This window comes from Aedes albopictus, chromosome 3 (genome assembly GCF_035046485.1).
Source record: "Aedes albopictus strain Foshan chromosome 3, AalbF5, whole genome shotgun sequence".
Taxonomy (NCBI): Eukaryota; Metazoa; Arthropoda; class Insecta; order Diptera; family Culicidae; genus Aedes; species Aedes albopictus.
The window spans coordinates 381923741-381946932 of record NC_085138.1 but is presented as its reverse complement, the minus strand read 5'-3'; the positions used below and the strand labels follow the sequence as shown (position 1 = coordinate 381946932).

Here is a 23192-nt window from a genome sequence, read left to right as displayed (position 1 = left end):
CAGATTTTTTAAGATAGTGATACAGATTTTTCAAAAAATCATCTGGCATCCCTGCTCGGAAGACTCAGGAAAGAACCCGAGAAAAAAAAACTTGTTCTGACATCATGAGAAATATTTGCAAGTATTTTGGGAGGGATGCCTGGAGTGATTCTGAAAAGAAAATCAGAAAGTAATCCATTTGGATATTATTTTTTAAGCGATATTTTGAAAGGAATCCCTGGAAGAATTCCAGAAAAAAAGCTCTGATAAATTCCAGGAGGCATTTTATAGAAAACCTTAAAAAATCCGTGAGGAATCTTTTTTTAAATTTCCGAAGGCATTCTTGAAGGCAATCCATGAAATCCTGCATTTTCTGGGAAATGTTTGAAGGAATGTATGTATTGCCAAAAAAAGAAAATTTGGCAATTGAAGCCTGAAAAGATTCTCAATAGAATATTTTGAGAAGTTATATACAGCTTTTAAGTATAATTTTAACCCCTCAGGCGCTGTTGTAAAAAGTACAACATACCAGAAAATCTCGCTCGTCGTATACAGCCCGAGCGCGTTGCAGTTTCGGTTGCTTGATGGCGCGCGTTCTGGAAGGTTAAACAAAATTTCAGGAAAAACTTGAGGAATTTGTACTCAAAGAGGAACTGAATTTCACGAAAGGATACGGGAGATTTGATTTCTAACAGAATAAATCTGCATAAATGGAGGTTTATATTAGTTTTGTTTTTATTAACATGGATTTTATTTATAGCTTTTAGTCATATACTTTCAGGTTTAATTTGAAAGTAAACACATTTGTTGAAGAATTTCTGGCAAAATTCTGAGTAATTTTCTAAATAAATTTCCAATTCATTTCCTGATCATACCGACCAATTTGTATATTTAGAATTTATTTAAAGCATTGCCAGAAAGCAAGCACTCTTGCAAATTTTGAAATAAAAATCTCTTAAAATAATTTGCGGATAAGTTCTCTGGAAGAATTTCTAACAGACCCCAAATAGTGCCTGTTTAAAATAGAAATAAAAATTAACAGTATAAAAATATAAAAAAAATGTAGAAGTTATGTTTTCTATAAAAAAAAATGAAATTCAAAATATGTACTTCAGCCAAGTTCTTGGAAGAAATTCCTTTTATAATCGAATTAAGGGTGATGATGAACCTGGGCGTGTTAGTGGAATACCTGTGAGTAAAAAAAAAATCGTGTTAAGTACTGATTCTTTAAATTCCACTGAGAATTTGCATCCTTTGACAGATACGTATTCGACGTTGCAGTACTATTCCCAAGCGTCCCTGTAAAGGATGCTCTCAATCTTCTCGAGGATTGATTACTACCCCAAAAGTGACGCAGCTTGGAAAGGAAAAGTTAGGACTTATTTACGTTTAGCTAGGTTGTGTATGGATGAGAATTACTTCCAATTCCGTGGAAAACTCTACAGGCAGACCAAAGATATCCCCATGGGAAATCCCCTATTTCCATTTTAATGCGATCTTTTCATGTCAAATTGAGAAACCAAGCTGAAGGAGCAAGGTTTACTTCCGCAGAAATGGTGGAGGTACGTCTACGATATTTTCAGCGTGATCAAATGGGAAACTTTATCTAAGGATCTGGAGATCGTAAGCAATGTGCATAAGGATATCAGGTTCACTCATGAGCAAGAAAAGGATGGAAAACTTCAATTTTTTATCTATTAGTAACGAGGGAAGACAGTGCATTATTTGAATTCGAACTTTACTTTACCATGCGTGTCATGCCCTATTCGTCGAATCATTCTTTCTACCATGAGATCACATGGTTAACCGAATACAGACTCTTCCTCATAGCGATAATAGGAAAATAAGCATCTGAATCATATTTTCGAAACATCGAGAATCATCTCATACAAGGAAAGGCCGATTCAAGCCATCATCGACAAAAAGGAGAGGATGCGGTATCGAGGTTCACTATCAATGCTTACCCCTATTTCAGAATGTTTGAATCGAGTATCATCGAGGGTCAACATATGACTATCAATTTACGCTCTACACTCAGATATTTCGCGATCAATTTTATAGCAGAAACAATGAGTTGAAGACTTCGTTGGGCTCTACAATGGATCCGGTTAACACCCACAAGGCTGGCGTTTAAAAAATTAGTTGCTCCCATTGCGATAAGGTCTACGTTGGTCAAACAAAACGGTCTCTGGAGGTTAGATGCAGGGAACATATCAAGACAATGGAAGTTCGTTCCAACTAACAATCGCCAGCCGCAAACAAGCATGCATGCTGAATTGTTGCTTAATAATAGTAATTATAGCTGAACTAAAATTATGCTACACATATTACTGTACAAATGCTGTTTCAACTGAAAATGTAGCCAATGTTCAACTTTTCGTATTGGTATTAACAATGATAATTTAAAACACATTACAAGCATTTAATAAAATTTTTATTCGACTCGCAGTAATTCCTTTACAACATAGCTTAACAAGACTTTTTTCTGCTTCTTGTTAAGTTCATGTAAAAATTAGGACATGTATCTGTATAATGTGTTTTTCTCAAGTCAAATAAGCGCTTTCGATTCATCATACTTCGACTCAGAGTACATGATGAAAAACACGTGTTTTTAACTGAACAACAGCTAAAATCTGTTGTTCAGTCGTTAACCATAATGTTGTGCTAATTCACCACTGCTGAATAGGAGTCAAATTCTGATCATTATTAAACCACGGGAAGTTTATGTTTTGATTTAAGCACTGCAATTCATCATCTCTAGGTTGGAGCAGATAGGAAGCATGCGGCTGGCAATCGACGGGTCTCGAGTTCGAATCTGGATTTAGATAAATTTATGTGTAGTTATTATTTAACAATATTTGTGCACAGCATTAAGGAGAAACTGGATCAATTTCCTCACTTTTTGGTGTTAGATTTTTAATAAATTAAAGCAATATTTTCAAAATCGGTTTTCATACACATGTAGAGTATGGATCAAGGTATCTCCTGAATTTTTCCATGGTTGAAAATGTTTTTCGTTTTTGCAGAAACCATTTTTAAATAAAAATTCACAAAAAAATGGTTTCTGCAAAAACGAAAAACATTTTCCACCATGGAAATATTCAGAAGATACCTTGATCCATACTCTACATGTGTATGAAAACCGATTTTGAAAATATTGCTTCGTTATTTTATAAAAAATCTAAAACCAAAAAAATGAGAAAATGCTTCTAGTTTCGCCTTAAGTTCCAATCATAAACTCTCGTGGAAATTGAATGTTTTTAATTTTTTATCATATTTGCTAAAGCTGAATAACAGCTTTACCATATTGTTGTGTAAAACGGTTCGACAACAAACAGTTCAGTTGTTACACAACACTATGCTTAAAAGCTTCTCTAAATTTGTGTAAACAAAACCCGAACAAAGGTTGCGCCTGAAAATTATCCAAATGTTATTCAGCATAATGTTGAATCAATTCGTCGTAAAGGTGCTTGTAAAATGAGTGATTGATAGTTGGGGTGGCTTTTCATATTGTTGAGGTATAAATACGTGTCTGTCAAAGGATGCAAATTCTTAGTGGAATTAAAAGGAACAGCCGAACAATCATTATTGCTGTATAATAGATGAATAAACCGCTCTTAATGATTTTTGAAATTTTGGCTGAATAAGCTGTCATTGTTAGATTGGAGTACTTAACCCGATTTTCTTTTTATAATGAATTAAGTGTTGAATATTCTAAACAAACTTCTGAAAGGTTTCCAAAACACTCTTTCAGAATCGGTATAATGAAAATTACGAAAACGTTATGGAATTTCTGATTGAATGTCGACTGGGGTAAATCGAAAATTTCAATGTTTTTTTTATTAATGAAATTAAACGAATTATTCCTGACATATACTACATGAATCTAGAGTGCAAAGAACACACTCTGTAAAATGTATGCTTAATGTGTTGTTTTGGAGAAAACGTTATCTTTTAACAACACCATAGAAAGATATATTGAAAAGAGCTGTTTTGAAATCGATGTTTTTAGAAATGTCTAAGCTTTCAGATTTATTATAGTTCTGAATATTTTCGAATTATTCTTTCAAAACATATTGTGAAATTGTTAATCAATTTGAAATTCATTTTTGATTACTCTAGTTTACAGCATTTTTTAACCCAGAGAAAAACTAATCTTCATTATTTATTAAAAATTTGCTAAAATTCAAGGAAATTGTCCCATACACTTACCAATATCTCAATTTCCATAAGTCTGGCGAAAAAGTTGTGCTCAGATGATCAAAACATATTATGTTCAGCTTTCTATTCCTGCGAAAGGATTTAAAAATGTTTAACTGCAACGCAAAATATTTGAATTTTAGTAAATTTCTTATTTTTAAAATTTTGGAATTTCTGGTAAAACTCGAAAATTGTTCTACTAATTTTTTTTGAATCACGATTTTCGATCTCAAAGTTGGCACGTAATTATGCATCAACATTTTTTGTCGTCGATTGAAGTTCACGACTTTCAATTTATTTTGTTAACTGGTGTATTTGGACTTATTCTTTCCTTTTCAAACTTTTATTGGCATAATTATAAAAATTGTTCAATGGGCTTCAGTTTAATTCACGCGGCTCGCAGTTCGCAGTTATAAAAAAAATGATTTTAGGAAGTTCACCACCTGTTGCACTGAGAACAATTCTAGGAATTGGGTTGATTAGTGAATAAAATATTGAATGTTTCTATAGCCTCTTCGAAGGAGCTTATTTTTATGAGTATAACGTTATTTTATTGCGTTACAATACCTTGTTTTGATAGTAAAATAATCAAAACAATTTTAATTCCGTGGATAATTGATAAAATAACAGTTCGCCCCGAACAAAACAAATTCCCCATACAAACTTTAAACGCATTTTTAAAATAGTTCTCGGGTACCAAAAATGATGCAATTTTGGATTTCGACTATTTTTTGTGCGGAGATTCCGATTATGAAGTTATATGAATACTCATAAAGAACCCAATTTTATTGAAATAATAAGAAAGAACTCTCATTTTGAGTTGTAATTGATCCCAGGTCCTCGGTGTGATAGTCACACTATATACAGGTGATACTCAAAATAACTGGGACAGGTAAAATTTTCACTTTTCAAAAAATGTTCAACTCGCTGTAACTTTTCGAAAAGGGCATCAAATATTCTCAAATTTTTTCTGTAAGTTCATCAACTAGTTGTGTATCGGTGGTTTAAATTTGGAAAAGATCGGACCATTCTACACGAAGTTATAAAGATTTTAGGAAAAGGAATAATTATCCGATGGCCAACTTTGAGCTGTTATATCTCCAGATTCAATGAACCGAATGCAATGAAATTTTGATCATTTATGACTAATATAATGAACTTTGAAATACAGTTGACTTAATTTGAAATTATTAATAAGAAAAAAAAGTTATGGCGATTTCATTCATGCTAAGTTTTTTCAGTAAATGTATCTATTTTTCATATGCATCCCATTACTTTTTCAATTTAATGCTGGCTATTTGGTTGCTCTTCTTTGAAACATAAATATATTCAATTCAATTCGAGGGAATTTAAATTAACTATAATTACTATCACGAATTTTGAAACGATGATGAAGTTTCGGATAAATTGGTGTTATATAAGAAAAATAATCTAATCGTAATAATTTTCTTTCGTGTAAAGAATTTTAAGTTTAGTCAAAAGTTTTTAATTGCTCATTATATTTGTCATAAATGATCAAAATTCCATTACATTCGGTTCATTGAATCCGGAGATATAACAGCTCAAAGTTGGCTATCGGATAGTTATACCTTTTTCTAGAACCTTTATAACTTCGTGTAGAATTGCCCGATCTTTTCCTAATTTTGACCACTGATAACCAACTAGTTGATAAACTTACAGTGAAAATTTGAGTTGAACATTTTTTAAATAGTGAACATTTTACCTGTCCCAGTTATTTTGAGTATCCCCTGTAGTTCATTACAGAAGCTGAACCTCAAAATATGGTATACGAAAAACTTGTGCTGCTAGACTAGTTCTACAACATAGTCAAGGAGAAACGGCTCTCAGTTTAATATTTGAGGTCAATGTCTCTTCGAAAAATACCTATTGATATTTATGATAAATATAAAATTGCATTTTTCGAAAGTAGTCAGTTTTTCCGTGACATTCTTATAGAACTGGTATAGCCGCTCAAATTGTTCATATATTATACTTTCAGACTCAGTTTCTGAAATAAGCTAAGTAATTGAATCTAGATATGTTGAAATTCCTTTTTATGCACTGGTTCCCGTACCCGAATCGACGCTTTCAAGAATGACACAATTCTTGGAATGACTGATCCCAGAGCACAATTTCGATATGTTAACACAAAAGTATATAGGGTGACAAAGGGTATTATCGGCAGGTTTGTTCTTTTCGTCATGGGGGTTTTTGTGAGTTAATTTTCCTGAAATTTGGGCAGATAACTCGCTTGGTTGGGAAGGATTTGAGGCCAACTCTGAGATCAACAGGTTTATAAAAAAAACATGACGAAGAGAACAAAACTGCCGAAAATCCGTAAGTTCCCTGTGGGAAATCTCCCGGTTCGCACTTCAGCGAAAGCACCCGCGAATAAGAACTCGGATAACACACGCGACGACTACTTGTGATACGATCACGAAGAGAATTAATTTTATTAACGCACTAATTTCAATTAGTAGAAACACGGCTTATTTTAATTATAGTGGACTGTATTAACACATGACCGACGTAGGATCCAACGATCGCTACCGATACCGTCGATGGTAGAAATTCAACTAAATTGTATTACAATTTCTCCTGGTGGAGATGCTACGAGAGCACATCATCATCTTCTGCTCTTATCTGCTGCATGTACTTTAGAGATGCGGTCACTCAGAGACCGGTCTATCTCTTGGCACAGTGGCGCGGAAAGGAATAATCGTATCTAATATATCTAACATACCGGCCCCCTTGAGTTCACTCAATTCAAAATTCAAACATATCTTAAACTAACAACTTATATACAAGACAAGCCGGATCTTCTCCAGATCATCAAGCTCCTGCCACCGTCGTATGGTTCCCGATCTGACCTCCTATTGTACGCTGTAGACGATTCTTGCCCATTCACCAGATTGTCTACGACTGACTGATCCTCGTTCGATGCCTTCCGATGATGTCGCCAGACCCTGATGCTGCTTCTCAGTCGTACCGGTCGTACCCGAACGCTGTTGAAGAATGACACGGCTTGATTCCGGAATGAATTGAAAATTGGAGGGACATAACTTATCTGTCGCCCCCTGGCGATAACGGAACAGGTGTCCATTCGTGCCAAAATGTGCCCCTATGGGGGCGTAAAAGCTACGGAGAAGTGGCCATCATGCTGAGCTTGAAGTCAACGTAGAAGATGTCTGTCGCAGAGAAAGACTGATTGGGCTCCGAACAATCTTTTAGGCTTGAAAAACGTAACTTTGAGGGCGGCCCCTGGCGTGTGCGGCAAGAGCGCCGCCTGATGCCAATAGTGCCCCTACTGGGGCCATACTTAGCTGTAGTTGTTGAAATCCGTGGGAGAACACATACTAGATGAGCGATGATCGTTGAGTCCGTGGGTTGATCCTGATGGAAGGAAAATCGATTGGCTTCCGAATTGATTCTGACTTAGTCTAACATAACTTGAATAGCGGCCCCTGGCATAAACGACTTGTGCCGTCGTAAACCGCCAACTTTGCCCCATATGGAGCCAAACTTAGCTGAGCTGATCTTCCTTGATCATATTGATGGACGAAAACGATGAGTGGTGGATCCAAATCTGCCAAAGAATGATAACGCGTTTGGATCCGGAATACAAATTCAATTGTGCTAAACATAACTTAAACGTCGCCCCCCTCGGCAGTTGTGGCCAGATTGCCACGAAGTTGCCAACGGTTGCCCTCAATGGGGGCGATGATCACTTTATTTCATTGTAGTCGGATGAACAGGATGTCCAGGAATACGTAGAACGGGATATTGCTGTCGAAGGAGAGCCAATCAGTGGGTTGCTGGATACATACAGATGAAATACATAACTTAGGGGTAGCCCCCTGGCGAAAGCGGCGGAAGTACACCGCAAGATGCCAAAGTGCCCCGACGGGGGCGATAATACTTATTGTTGAACAGGTTTCACTGTTCTTCGGCAACTGCGCTGGTATCTTGCATAGGTAGAATACAAATCTTCGAAATGGCTCGACGATACGAACCATCCTTCGTGCGGACGGTGACAACTCTCGTATTTCCGTCTGGACCGGGATGAATCTCCGTTACTCTTCCCAACCTTCCAAATCTGCTGGCTGTAGCTTTGGACACGTTGCCATCTGCTAAGTCTTCCCTCCGGTACCTCGCTGAGGCTTGGCTCAGGTATAGCGGTGAGAGGACGCTGAATTAAGAAGTACCCAGGCGTTAGAACTTCCAAGTCACGCGGATCGTTGCTCAACGGTGTTAACGGCCTTGAGTTGAAGCAAGCTTCAATCTGCGTCACGACAGTGTGCATCTCGTCCAGTTTCAACGTTCTGTTACCGACTACTCTCCGCATATGCCCTTTCAGCGATTTGACTGCGGCCTCCCATAGGCCGCCAAAGTTCGGGGATCTCGCTGGGATAAACTTGAACTCTATCAAGTCTCGCATTGCACTTGTTGAAACTCGTTCCTGGAATTGCTGTTGTTGAAATAGTCTATGCAACTCGTTCAACTCTCGTCGGGCTCCGACAAAGTTGGAGGCGTTGTCGCACAGAATCATCTCAGGCCGTCCACGCCTTGCGACAAATCGCCTTAGAGCGGCAAGGAAAGCTTCGCTTGTGAGATCCATCACAACTTCAACATGAACTGCTTTGCAGACCAAGCACACAAACAGGCAAAGATAACACTTCACCGGTGCTCCTTTTCGGGTGGCTGGTTGCAACTCGAAAGGGCCACAATAGTCGATGCCCACACGCTGGAAGGCAGGGGCTCGCGATACTCGCTCCAGTGGTAGATTTCCCATCAATTGCTCATGGCTACGTGGCTTTGCTCGAAAACATTTCGTCGCATGTTAGATATTACTATGATTTGAATTTTACGCGCCACTGTGGCACAAGATAGATCGGCATATTGAGTGACCGCATCTGTTGTAGTCAATAGGCTGCACGAGAGAAATAGCCGGCAAGGTTTGGAAGATGTGCTCTCGCAGCATCTCCAACAGGAGATAATGTAATATAGTTTTGAATTTCTACCATCGACGGTATCGGTAGCGATCGTTGGATCCTACGTCGGTCATGTGTTAATACAGTCTACTATAATTAAAATAAACCGTGTTTCTACTAAAAAAAAAAAAAAAAAAAATCCAGCATTTAACAATTGTCGAATCCGTCCAAAAGAAAGACGCTACTGAAAGCTCCAAACTGCTAATAACGGATTGCTAGAGATGAGCGAGCAACAGTGCGCCAGACAACTCTAGACGAGGCGTAGATTGCTTCTTCTTTCTTCGGCTGAGATCTTCCAACGGCGCAACCTTTGATTTGGCCATCAACAGGTTCACCGTTATTTCTCCGTCCAGGTTCACACATCGTAGGTAGACTGTTGCTCCGTAGGCCTTGTCGCTAGCGTCACTGAATCCGTGGATTTCGCAAGAGGTCACGTCTTTTCCGAATGCAATCCACCTGGGTACAGAGATTGCATCAAGCTCGCTGAGGTTTCTCCTGAACTCAAGCCATCGTGACTGGAGGTCGCCACTTAAAAGCTCATCCCAGGAGTACTTTGCTTGCCAAAGTTCTTGCAGAAATAGCTTTCCTTGAACTATTACTGGACCCACTAGTCCATATGGATCGAAAAGCCGTGCGATCTCTGAGAGAACGATTCGATGCGTTACTGGCCCTTCAGGCTTCCAGTTGGGAACCTTGATCCGCAACGTATCCGTAGCTGGCTCCCAAGTTAGACCCAACGTCTTCACCGTCGCCTTCTCATCCAGATCAAGAACTTCACGATCATCACGTAATTGAGAAGGGATTTCCGACAAGATTTCCGGATCATTGCTGTTCCACTTCCTCAGATTGAAACCTGATCCTTGCAGAAGTTCTCGGACGTCCTTGCAAACAAGTTTCCCTTCTTCAACACTGTGGAAACCCGCTAGCATATCATCCACGTAAAAGGTCTTCTTGACTATCGTTGCAGCAACTGGATAACGTTCTGCCCCTTCTTCGGCACATCGATTCAAACAGCGAGTAGCGAGGTATGGTGCAGATGATGTACCATACGTAACGGCAGTAAGCTTGTACGTCCGCAGTGGCTCCTCTGAAGAATCTCTCCAGAATATCTTATGGAGAAGTTGGTCTGACGCTTGCTGCCATACCATTCGATACATTTTCTCTGCATCTCCTATAACAGCATACCTAAACAGTCGAAAACGTAGTTGGATGCTCCACAGATCATCCTAAACAACAGGCCCAACCATCAGAACATCGTTGAGGGACACACGTATCCGTTGGACAGGATGCATCGAAAACAACTCTTAGCTTAGTTGTCGTGCTGTCCGGCTTCAGGACAGCGTGATGAGGAATGTAGTACTCTAGACCTGATTCTTCCTCTTCCGCCTTTATCTCCTTCATATGTCCCATCTGAAGATACTCATGCATAAATGCCTTATACATGGTCTTTAGTTCTGGGTTGGCATCTAGTCGCTTCTCCATTGACAAATAGCGTTTCCTAGCTATTGCTTTTGAGTTTCCTAATTTGTCCAGCATGTGTTTCTTCTTTGGTAGCTGCACTCGGAACTTCCCATCCAGATCTCTGGTGGTTGTCTCCTCGAAGATGGTTTCGCAGGCAGACTCCTCGATGGACAGACAGCTCTTCGTGTTGCAAGCTTCCAATTCCCAAAACTTTGTCAGCTCCTCAAACACCTCTGTCGTTGTTACCGACGATGAAGTTACTGCACTGTAGCTCACGATAGCTGTTTCCGGTAGCTCTCCAGCGACGATCCATCCTAGTTCCGTGTTGTGGAGAATCGGACCTGACCTGGAGAGTTTCAGCTGCTCACATAGTAGCAACTCGTAGAAGACAGCTACTCCCAGTATCACATCGATCGAACCAGATTCATTGAAGCCGGGATCCGCTAGGCATACTCCTGATGGCAGATTCCACGATGACGTATCGATGTATTGCTGCGGTAGACTTGTAGTAATCTTCGGTAGAACCAGGAATTTGACTTCCCCTGTCACGTACGACGAGTTGCATGACAGAACTATTGCTAATACAGCTTGTTTAGCAACTGAACATGAACCACCAACTCCGTTCACCGGCATGTTCTCCCGAATCCTTCGGAAGCTCAACCGTTGAGCGAGATTCTCAGTCATCAGACAGACTTGAGAACCATTATCCAGCAAAGCGCGTGCAAGTACGGTGTTTCCATGGTGATCACCGAGCTTCACAATTGCAGTCGATAATAAGGCAGTGTTTGAATGGTGGTGTGTTTTTGATGGTGTAGCAGTGTGGTGTACAGTAGAAGGATTGGTGGGAGGTGGTAAGCATGCATTTTGCGAGGATGTACTTGGAGTTGGTGTAGTCTGTGAGTGTCGAGAATTGTTCCGGTTTTGGGCTTGATTGGATTGCAGAGATTGAGAGTTCGCGGCTTGAGGTCCTTTCGTGTGTCTCTGGGAGGAGGGCTGATTCACGTTCTGCCCTTGGCCTACATGGTTGCTGTATGGATGCAGCAAATGGTGGTGCCGCTGACCACACTTTCCACACGATGATCTCGAACAGTCCGCAACGAAATGTCCAGAACGTAAGCAGTTCAGACACAATCCAAGCTTCCGGGCTAGCACCTTCCTATCCACGATCTTCATTCTGCCAAAACTCGAACACTGCTCAACGGAATGTGGACCTCCATTGCAAACCGTGCAATTTTTGGTTGATATCGCAGCATGAACAAATGGGGGTTTCGAAGGTTTCTTGAACTCATTGGTCTTCCGTGCCGACGTTGATTGTAGGATGGCACAATGATTCTCGAGAAACTCAACCATCGCTGTATACGACGGAATGTTCTTCGAACTGTGGTGAGTTTCCCACAGACGAAGCGTATCATCATCCAACTTCTGGGAAAGCATGAAGGCTAGCAGCGTGCTCCACTGCGCAGTATCTTCTCCCAACTTCTCCAACTGCTGAAGGTTGATCTTAAACGTCATCAGGATATGATTCAGGCCTTGGAAAGTCTCAGACTTCATCGGAGCAACATTGAACAATGCCTTCAAATGCTCCTGCGCGATCAACTTGTGGTTCTCGAACTTTGACTCCAGAATGCCCCAAGCAAGATCGTAATTGGCAGCTGTAACCTGAATCTGGTTGATCTGATACAGAGCGTCGTCCTTCAGCGATGTGCGTAAGTAGTTGAACTTATCGATCGCACTGAGTTGGTTGTTATCGTGTATCAGTGATCTGAAGTTGTCCCGAAAGTTCATCCACTCCGACAATCTCCCAGAGAAAGTGGGTAGCTTCAGTTCAGGATATCTCGTTCGCGATGACTGGTAAGTCTGGACCTCATCCCTTCGGCGTTCAACAACTTCCGTTGATACACTGACCTTCGAAAGTAGCGCCTGCTTCAATCGAAAGTACTTGTTTTCGAATTCCTTGAAGATCTCTTCGTTTTCTAGTTGGCGAACCTCGGCCATATCAGCTTGTCCTACGGCTCCATCCTCAGAGGTATTTTCCACTTCTTGACCGACGTCCAAGTCATCGGTAATCACTTCAATGTTCACTCTCACTTCACAGTATTTATCATACACTTCATCCAGTTTCTTTAATCGAAGATTCACTGCACTTTTGTCTCGATCCGCCTGGTACAACGACAAGAACTCCTCGATATTCTCCAATATCCAAGCAAGTCGTTCTTGCTTCACAGGTTGTCTCAGCTCAGGCACCGTCATCGTTAGGCAGGCACTTATCACGCACTGTGAATCACCACAACCACATCTCACTCCCGGGACCTCAAGCGACCGAACGATTGACAGTTGACAGATTAAATCTACCAGAATTTATAAATCTCTGTGAAATCAAGCAATCTTAAATCCCAAAATTATCAAACCGGAGAAACTCAAACACTTTCTCCACAGAATGCTACTGATGAGTACAGTGTCGCATGCAATTAAGTCTCTATCAGAGCTTAAAATTTCTCTACCGCTCGTAGAGCTTTCGATCTAGCTGGCAAATGCAATAAAGCCAAGCTAAACCACCTCAACCACACAATCTCACGCACACTGTACTTATCTGACTTTCGGCGAATCCAACCGTCCAGGGGCCTTGGGTACCGATGGTGATGTCCACAGCAGACGATCAAGATCCTTCTCGATCCTCGATGGCAATCAACTGCAATCACGCATGCAGTTATCCAAGCACCGCACCGCGACGACGACGACGTATCCAACAGCAGCAACAGTCAGCACCAACCACAGCAGCAACAATCAGCACCAGCAACAACAGCAATTAATCCACTTTCCCCAGCGTTCTCCACGCCGGCGGAGTAATATCACTGTGCACTGCGCCAGTACAAAGGCGAACAATCAGACCGCACTGGTCTATTGTAAATCACACCGGGTCGATAACCGAATCAAACCCAAGCGACGCGCACTACCACTGTTGCGGAATACGAACGATAGGCCCTTTGGATCTACTCTGCATAAAGGCGGCGTGACGTAGCGTTGAACGTTAACCGTGACTTAGCGATGACAGCTCTTCAACCACGACAGCAAAAAGCAAATGAAAACATACCCAGAAGAACGTGAAGTTGATGGAAAATTTAATATCTCGATTATTGCTATTATTTCTATTATAAATTAGTTCATTTGACTAACTACAGCAAAATAACGTGAATTATTCATAGTTTGAGGTCGGTATAAGTAAAACTATAGTTAGTCTTTGGTGCGAAGTTATCGTATAATCTAAATACCGATCTGATTTATATTGATAACTCACCTAACCTCAGAATCTGCCACTGGAACCGTAATTGGAGTTTTTGGATATTAAGGAAACTAATTTGTGAGTAATTATTGAATTTATTGGATCGATGTATGTTAAATAAAGTCGTTCTTTCCAGTCGAGTAGCGGGAAAAACCGTACTGCGAAGCCGTTTTTTAACATCCTCGAAAATTACTGCATCCAATCAGGTTCCAGCCAGTAAGGAGCAGTGCAGCGATGCAGTCTGTCAACCACTGCAAGGCATGCAATCGGCCGGACCATGCCGACGATATGGTTGCATGCGATATTTGTGGAACTTGGTTCCACTACACTTGTGCAGGAGTTCAAGCCTCTATTTGCAACAAGCCATGGCATTGTGGATATTGCTCCAGCCGGGACGACGGCACTAACAGCTCAGCGATTTCGGTCAGCTCCGGAAGCTCGAATGCCCGTTTGCGGTTGAGGCAGCTAGAAGAATCTAAGGCGCTGGAAGATCGCCTTCTACTGCAGCAAGCTGAACGCGAGCGAGCTTTTCTAGCCGAGAAGCATCAGCTGGAGGCTGAGATTCAGTCGGACAGGCAGCTTAGAGGCAGCACTTCTAGCTTTAGGAGCCGACACAGTGCTAGGAGCCGGCAAAGTTATAGAAGCGAGGTAAGAGCGTGGATCAATCAATCGGTAGATACTCCAGCGAAGACGGTGGATCATCAACCAGGGGCGTCAACATCGACACCTATTGTTTCCACTGGGAACGTGGTTCTAGCGGTACCAGAACAACAAACGGTATCAGCTCAGCCGGTTTCTTCTCTCGATCATCCGATGGTAACCCAGGGTCTTGCCAATCAACCTCCATTCGTGCACCCCAACGTTGGCCAGGTCACATCGATTCTCCCACCAAGTGATTTGCCGTCAGTCGTCGCACCCGTCGTGTCAGTAGCTAACAGTGACCCAGCGAGAACAATGACAAACTGCACAACTATTCATCCTCCTGAGCAGTCGTGTTCAGTTCCGCTTAGCAACGTCGTCCACCAAGAACAGCAGAAACAACACCCACTGCCTCAGCCTAACCGGCAACTTCCACCGACCGTTCTGTCAGGTCCGAAGCAGCCAGTGCTTTCAGGTTCGAATCCTTTGGGAAGTCACGTTTCTGCCCGTGTACGCTGTGGAAGTCAAGCTCAGCTGCCAGATGCTCAGCTACCCAGGATGCAGCACCAAATTCATCAACGGTTCCAGCCGTGTGGTCAACAAACTGGTCAGCCCTTTCCTCCAACACTGAACCAGAACGCCTCTTCGTTTCCAGCACAGTGGCCGCGAAACGCAAATGTGACCTTTGTCGACAACCAGCAGCATTTTCCAGCTGCAAACCAGATTCCCGTTGTGCAGCCGATCGGCGCTTTCCACCCGATGAATGTCTACCAACCGTCGTACCCTCGATGGTCAACACAATCGGTGCCGTTTCAGCAATCGAGTACCACTGTGGGAAATGTAGCAAGAACCTACGCATCGGAACCGCAACCGGATCCAACAGGACATTCTGATCAGCAGACACTTTCAGGTCAAGCTTCGAGCTTCCACCGAGCACAAGCTGCTGAAGGAATATTGAGCGCACAGCAGTTGGCTGCACGACAAGTGGTATCGCGTGAATTGCCTAAATTCTCAGGTGATCCTCTTGAGTGGCCAATGTTTATAAACGCGTTTGAGTCCACGACGGCCATGTGTGGGATTCAACCAGACGAGAACCTGGCCAGGCTACAAAAAAGCTTGGTTGGCGCTGCTAGGGAGAAAGTCCAGAGCATACTGACTCTGCCGACGGCGATCCCAGAGATCATTGAAACTCTTCGCGACGAATGTGGCCGACCGGAACAGCTAGTTCATTGTCTGCTGGTCAAGATTCGACACGCACCTCCGCCCAATGTCAACAAGCTTGAGACGTTAATCAGTTTCGGAAGGGAAGTAAGAAACCTGGTGACCTTCATTGACGGGGCGAATCTGCAAGACCACTTGTCGAACCCCATGCTGCTGTCAGAGTTGGTAGGGAAACTACCTCCTAGTCTTCGCCTCGATTGGGGTCTTCATACGCAAAGGGTACCGCAGGTCTCGCTGAGGATCTTCAGTGATTACGTCACATCCATCAAAACTGCTGCGTGCAAAGTGTCGCTGCCTACTGATTCGCATGCGGACGAGAACCGAAGAAGTAAGAAGGAGAAAGGGGGGTTCGTTAACGCGCACACCGTGGAGGAGAAGAGGAGCTCCCCGGTATCGAGCCCGAAAAAGGAATATCATCCAAAATCCGAATCGTATGTCCCTAAACCGTGCCCTGCGTGTAATAATAGTGACCATAAGCTCCGAACCTGCGATAAATTCATTGGCTTCGGTATGGAGCAAAGGAAGCGTCTCGTTGATCAGCTTAAACTATGCCAACGTTGCCTGGGAAGCCACGGAAAGTGGCCGTGCAGATCGAGGCAAATCTGTGAAACCAACGGATGTATGGAACCTCATCATAGACTTCTCCATCCTGCGAACACCAAACCAAACAATGCTGAGCATGCAGGCCCGTCAGGAATTATCTCGGCTCACTGTTCTCGCCAAGCCGGTGTGTTATTCAAGGTGATTCCTGTCACCCTCTCCAGCAATGGCAAGTCCGTCTCAACCTTCGCATTCCTGGACGATGGATCGAATGTCACGCTGATGGAAGAAGCTATTGCTGATGAACTTGGGCTGAACGGGAACATCAGTTCGCTATGCATCCAGTGGACAGGGAGCGTTACCAGGAAGGAACCGTCATCTAGGCAAGTGGAGTTGCGCATTTCCGGTGTCAACGGTGGACCAGATTACGCCATATCAGGGGTCCAAACAATACCGCACCTGGACCTACCGCAACAAAGCCTGGATTATGAAGAACTCTCCAAACTGTTTCCGCATTTGAAAGGTCTTCCTGTTCGAAGTTTTTCGAATGCAGTTCCTCGTATTCTCATAGGTCTGGATAACGCCGCGCTGAAGTTAACGTTGGACAAACGCGAGAGGCGTAGCAGAGAACCGATAGCAGCCAAAACGCGACTTGGGTGGACAATATTCGGAGGTGGACACCGAGGAATGCCACATACCGATCACGTGATGTTCCACATGTGCAACTGTAGCGCAGACGAGTCTCTCCACAAGCTTGTTAACGACTACTTCGCAGTGGAGTCGCTCGGTGTGAACCCTTTGCCACCTTTAGAGTCTTCCGAAGATCAACGAGCTCGGCAGGTTTTGATGCAGTCCACTAAGCGGACCGAGTCTGGCAGGTTCGAATGCGGCCTCCTATGGAAGAGCGACGATTTCGAGTTCCCTTCTAGCTACAGAATGGCTGAACGTCGCTTAATCTGTTTGGAAAAGAAATTTGCCAAAAATCCAGCGCTGAAAATGAAGGTTGCAGAGCAGATCGACGAGTATCTGCAGCGCGGTTATGCTCATATTGCTACCGAGGACGAGTTACAGCAGTCTGATCCACGTCACGTCTGGTACCTTCCCCTAGGTATCGTCCAGAATCCTCGCAAACCTGAGAAACTTCGCATCGTGCGGGACGCAGCGGCCCGTGTAGGAGATGTGTCACTCAACTCCATGTTACTGGTCGGGCCAGATCTTCTAACCCCACTGCTCAAGGTCATCTGTGGATTTCGTCAACGGCAGTACGTTGCAGTTGGTGATGTCCGCCAAATGTTTCACCAACTGCTGGTCAAGGAAAGCGACCGCCAAGCCCAAAGATTCTTATTTCGAATCGATCCCGAGCAAGCACCAACGGTGTACGTCATGGACGTCGTTATCTTCGGCGCATCGTGCTCCCCGTGTTTGGCGCAGCATGTTAAAAACACCAACGCCAAGGACTTTGAGGAAACGTTTCCAGAAGCGGCGGCGGCGATCATCAACTGTACATACGTTGACGACTTTCTGGACAGCAGAGATACGGTAGATGAAACTGTGCGGATCGTGAAAGAAGTGCGCTTGATCTTCGATAAAGCTGGATTCGAGATTCGCAACTGGCAGTCTAATTCTGATGAGGTACTTCGACGGGTCGGGGTCGACAGCAACGATACAGCAAGATGCTTTTCAGTTGAGAAGTCTACGGTTGCCGAACGTGTTTTGGGGATGACATGGGATCCCAAGGATGACATGTTCGAATTTGAAACCCAGTGTCGTGAAGATCTTCATCCGTTATTATCCGGAAGCATCGTCCCCACAAAAAGACAAGTTCTCCGGGTCGTGATGAGCCATTTTGACCCCATCGGGATCGTAGCTACGTATACAGTGCACGGAAAAATTTTGATTCAGGATGTTTGGAGATCCGGTGTTAGTTGGGACGATCCTGTGACGACAGATGTTTTTGAGAATTGGCAGCGATGGGTTCGATTGGCTCCGCATCTGAGACAGGTTCGAATTCCAAGGTGTTATTTCCCGAATTACCACCCGAACAGCTACGATTCTCTCGAACTCCATATCTTCGTTGATGCCAGCCTAATGGCATACTGTGCTGCAGCGTACTTCAGGATTTTCGACGAAGGTTCACCGCGCTGTGCCCTAGTCGCCGCGAAGACGAAAGTTACACCTCTAAAACCTCAATCGGTTCCAAGAAACGAACTGTGCGCTGCGGTGATTGGAGTGAGACTTCTAAGGAGTATCCAGGAGAATCACTCCATACCAGTCCAGAAACGCTACATGTGGACTGATTCAACGACCGTTCTCGCTTGGTTGAGGGCAGATCCTCGGAAGTTCCGGCAATTCGTTGCTTTTCGGGTTGCTGAGATTCAGTCGGAAACAAGTATCGATGAATGGCACTACGTCCCAACAAACCTGAATGTCGCCGACAAGGGTACCAAGTGGGGAACAGGTCCGTGTTTCGATCCAGAAAGTCCGTGGTTCACGGGACCAGCATTTCTACATCGAGCAGAAAAGGAGTGGCCGCGTCAACCGGCCAAATACGCAGAGCCTCAGGAAGAGACTAAAGCTGTTCAACACCACGTTGCAGTGTGTGACTCAACTAACGATTTTGGAAAGTTTTCTCGCTGGAAGGATCTAGTGAAGAACCTGAGCTACCTGCATCACTTCGTCCATCGCTGCCGAACTCCTCACCGAGAAACGACTGGCAGTAGGATTGCAGTTTTGGAGCAGCGAGATTACGTAGCAGCAGAGGCAAGTTTGTGGCGAGTTATTCAAGGCACAGAATACCCCGAAGAGGTATCCATCCTGCGTAAGAATTCTGAGATGCCCAGTTACGAACGCAAGCCGCTGAACAAGAGCAGCTGCATTCGAAAGTTGTCACCATTTCTAGACGACAAAGGTGTGTTGCGGATGAGTAGTCGGATCAACGAAGTTTCGCTGTATTACTCGGCAGAATTCCAAAATCCGGTGATAGTTCCTAGGGGTCATCATGTCACCAAGCTCTTGATTCTTGAACATCATCAACGCTACGGACACGCGAACGTCGACACTGTTGTCAACGAACTGCGCCAACGGTATTACATCCCCAAGATTCGTTCTGAAGTAAAGAAGGTCGTGAAACAATGTATGTGGCGCAAAGTCTACCGAGCGAAACCTGCTGAGCCAAAGATGGCTACTCTGCCACATCCAAGAGTAGCGCCTTATGTTCGTCCGTTTACCTTTACCGGCTTGGATTATTTCGGGCCTTTGATTGTGAAGCGCCGGCGATGTAATGAGAAACGGTGGGTGGCACTATTTACATGTTTAACCATACGAGCGGTACATGTTGAAGTAGTGCATACATTATCAACGGAATCGTATAGACTGGCAATCCACCGTTTCATATCCCGAAGAGGTGCACCGCAACAGATATTTAGTGATAACGGTACCAATTTTCGGGGAGCTGCTCGCGAGATTGCCGATGAGATCAAAACTATCAATCGGGAACTGGCCAATTCATTCACCAATGCTGAAATCGAGTGGGTTTTCAACCCGCCCTCTGCTCCCCACATGGGTGGTGTGTGGGAGCGAAAGGTACGCTCAATCAAAGACGCGTTCAAATCTTTACACCATAACCAACACTTGAACGATGAGGAGCTGGCGACCTTTTTGACAGAAGCCGAAATGATTGTCAACTCCCATCCGTTGACTTTCGTGCCGCTAGAAGACTCTACAGAAGAAGCAATTACCCCCTACAACTTCCTGCTGATGAGTTCGAGTGGCGCCAACACTGCATCGAGAATACCAATATCTGAAGAGATCTCCTTAAGAGTAAATTGGAAACTGATGCAACAACTTCTAAACCAGTTTTGGAAGCGGTGGATTCAAGGCTACCTCCCTACCATAGCACGTCGGACCAAGTGGTTCAACGATGTCCGCCCGCTCCAAGTTGACGATCCGGTAATCATCGTAGACGAGACGGTTCGTAACGGATGGCTTCGAGGTCGTATTGTGAAGGTCTACACAGCGAGTGATGGTCAGGTCAGGAAGGTTGATGTCCAGACAGCATCAGGAGTATACCAGAGGCCTGCGATCAAAGTAGCTTTGTTGGACGTACTGCAGAGTGGTAAGGCCGTTCAAAGGTAAGGCATTACGGGTCGGGGTGTTGCGGAATACGAACGATAGGCCCTTTGGATCTACTCTGCATAAAGGCGGCGTGACGTAGCGTTGAACGTCAACCGTGACTTAGCGATGACAGCTCTTCAACCACGACAGCAAAAAGCAAATGAAAACATACCCAGAAGAACGTGAAGTTGATGGAAAATTTAATATCTCGATTATTGCTATTATTTCTATTATAAATTAGTTCATTTAACTAACTACAGCAAAATAACGTGAATTATTCATAGTTTGAGGTCGGTATAAGTAAAACTATAGTTAGTCTTTGGTGCGAAGTTATCGTATAATCTAAATACCGATCTGATTTATATTGATAACTCACCTAACCTCAGAATCTGCCACTGGAACCGTAATTGGAGTTTTTGGATATTAAGGAAACTAATTTGTGAGTAATTATTGAATTTATTGGATCGATGTATGTTAAATAAAGTCGTTCTTTCCAGTCGAGTAGCGGGAAAAACCGTACTGCGAAGCCGTTTTTTAACAACCACCGAGTATTCTTCTTCACAGATCTGGCAAATCCGGTTCGAAGGACCAAAGATGTGGGAAATCTCCCGGTTCGCACTTCAGCGAAAGCACCCGCGAATAAGAACTCGGATAACACACGCGACGACTACTTGTGATACGATCACGAAGAGAATTAATTTTATTAACGCACTAATTTCAATTAGTAGAAACACGGCTTATTTTAATTATAGTGGACTGTATTAACACATGACCGACGTAGGATCCAACGATCGCTACCGATACCGTCGATAGTAGAAATTCAACTAAATTGTATTACAATTTCTCCTGGTGGAGATGCTACGAGAGCACATCATCATCTTCTGCTCTTATCTGCTGCATGTACTTTAGAGATGCGGTCACTCAGAGACCGGTCTATCTCTTGGCACAGTGGCGCGGAAAGGAATAATCGTATCTAATATATCTAACACCCCTATTTCCTTCCTTGCGGAAGGCGTTTTTTCACGAGTATCTTTTCAGATTCCTTTAGGGTTTTTCACAGATTCCTTTAAATGTTTCTTCTGGGATAATTTCAGGGAATCACAAGATGTTTCTATGCGATCATTTGGAACTTCTAAGGAATATTCAAGCTCTTCTCAAGAAGTTCCTTCTGGAATTCCTCTATATTTATCTCACACCATTCCGCGTAGTTATCTCTTGGAGTTTGATAAGAATTTTTCAAAGCATGACCTCTGAGATTTCTTCAGGAGTTCCTTTCTACTCGGATTGACCAGCTTGTCCCTTTTTATATTTCTTCTGGGATTTCATCTTACATCTTTTCATTTTTTTAGGAATTCCACCATGAATTGGAATTCATAAGGAATACATCCAGGGTTCTAACCAAGACATACTCTTGAAATTCTACTTACTTTTGAGATTCACCAAGATGTTACTTCCAAAAAGCCTACAGAAATTCTTTCGATTCTTCAGAATTTTCTACGGGAATTCTTATAAGATTATTTTCTATAATCTCTACAGAAATTATTCCTGATATTGTTCCAGGAGTTTCTTCAGGATTTCCAAAAAAAAATATTTCTGAGATTTCGTTAAAAGTTTTCCTATGATTCTATCAGGAGTTCCTTCTAGGGTTCTTGAAAGAGCTTCTTCTGGTATTTTTTTTTTCAGGAAATCTTTCTTCAACTCATCCCTTGAACTTACATTTTGAAAACTTAGAAATTTTGCTGGACTCTATCTTCATTCGTCTCTGGAATTGCTGGAGTTCCTTGAAATACTCGGATTCTTTTCTGAGTATCTTAAAAGAGTTTCTAGAGGAACCCGTAAATTGAATTTATGGATCCCAGGCTAAACTCGTTCCTTAAAGGAACTAATTCCTAACAAACTTAAACTCCTAAATTCCCTAAATACATTGCTAAAGAAATTCTCAGAAGAAAACTATCTCTTAATCCACATTATGCTTATATGGTGGAATTCCTAACAAGAATTGCTTGAGAAATCGCATCATTGGTCATCATTGGTCATGAATTGCCTCAAGATTAACGTTAAGCTGTAAATAACGAGTATTTAAAGAAAACCATTTGATAAAACTTTGAGTGTTGGCAAAAACGGAATTATATATTGATGATATCGGATAGTAACAAAAACGGAACAAACCTGTAGTAACTTGTTGAATTTCATAAGAAACCTTAATCCAGAAACTTCTTAAAGATTTTCCACTATTGTTTGTAATACATAATTTGATAGCCATTCCCGCTCGGGTTAACTGTCAAGTGTCCAAATTGATTGTTCCGCCCAACTTGCCAACACTTCCCCGCAAGTGACTAAGAAAGATTCAAATGAAGCTCCAAAACTGCGTAGCCGGGGGAAGCCGGTCTGGCACATTTTCCTGACCTCAATATTTTTTTTCCGATACAGACAAATTGAGGATCGACGAAAGAAAACCAACACACCACTTGGCCTGGCCGCCACGCCACTCCAACTGCGTTTGTTTACGTTCGTGCCAGCCGAGATTCCAACTTTTAACAAACCGAAAACCGACAGATTCTTAACACGTACTAATAGATTCATTTCCCTACCCCTTCCACTGTTTCCGCCAGCCACTCACCCACCACCGCCCGTCCCATTAACATTCTTTTGCCGGGTTGTTTACGCGACTGCCTTCCGGCTCCGAGCCGGGCTGGTGAGGAGAGCTCCAGCAGTCCGGCTTGGAGGAAATTAATTCCTTAGGTATATGAATTTTTAATTACGAGCAG

At 43.0% G+C, this 23192-nt stretch overlaps 5 protein-coding genes across 16 annotated transcripts in view; 2 read left to right on the top strand and 3 right to left on the bottom strand.

Moving 5' to 3' along the window:
- The window catches only part of LOC109411189 (liprin-beta-1), a 141176-nt gene that overhangs the window by 10362 nt on the left and 107622 nt on the right, over positions 1 to 23192 (top strand). The gene's annotated exons all lie outside the window — the stretch shown is intronic.
- LOC134290960 (uncharacterized) lies at positions 7053 to 8971 on the bottom strand. Its single transcript, XM_062858193.1, has 2 exons — positions 8193 to 8971; positions 7053 to 7203 (listed from the first exon to the last, which is right to left on the bottom strand). The coding sequence occupies exons 1-2, from the start codon at positions 8969 to 8971 to the stop codon at positions 7053 to 7055; spliced, it is 930 nt and encodes a 309-aa protein (XP_062714177.1).
- On the bottom strand, positions 9386 to 10327 carry LOC134290959 (uncharacterized). The gene has a single exon (XM_062858192.1). The coding sequence runs from the start codon at positions 10325 to 10327 to the stop codon at positions 9386 to 9388; it is 942 nt and encodes a 313-aa protein (XP_062714176.1).
- LOC115268125 (uncharacterized) lies at positions 10392 to 12881 on the bottom strand. The gene has a single exon (XM_062858191.1). It carries the CDS (start codon positions 12879 to 12881, stop codon positions 10392 to 10394), a length of 2490 nt encoding a protein of 829 aa, XP_062714175.1.
- On the top strand, positions 13800 to 20605 carry LOC134289654 (uncharacterized). Its single transcript, XM_062855844.1, has 2 exons — positions 13800 to 13989; positions 16513 to 20605. The coding sequence occupies exon 2, from the start codon at positions 16594 to 16596 to the stop codon at positions 20443 to 20445; it is 3852 nt and encodes a 1283-aa protein (XP_062711828.1). The 5' UTR covers positions 13800 to 13989; positions 16513 to 16593; the 3' UTR covers positions 20446 to 20605.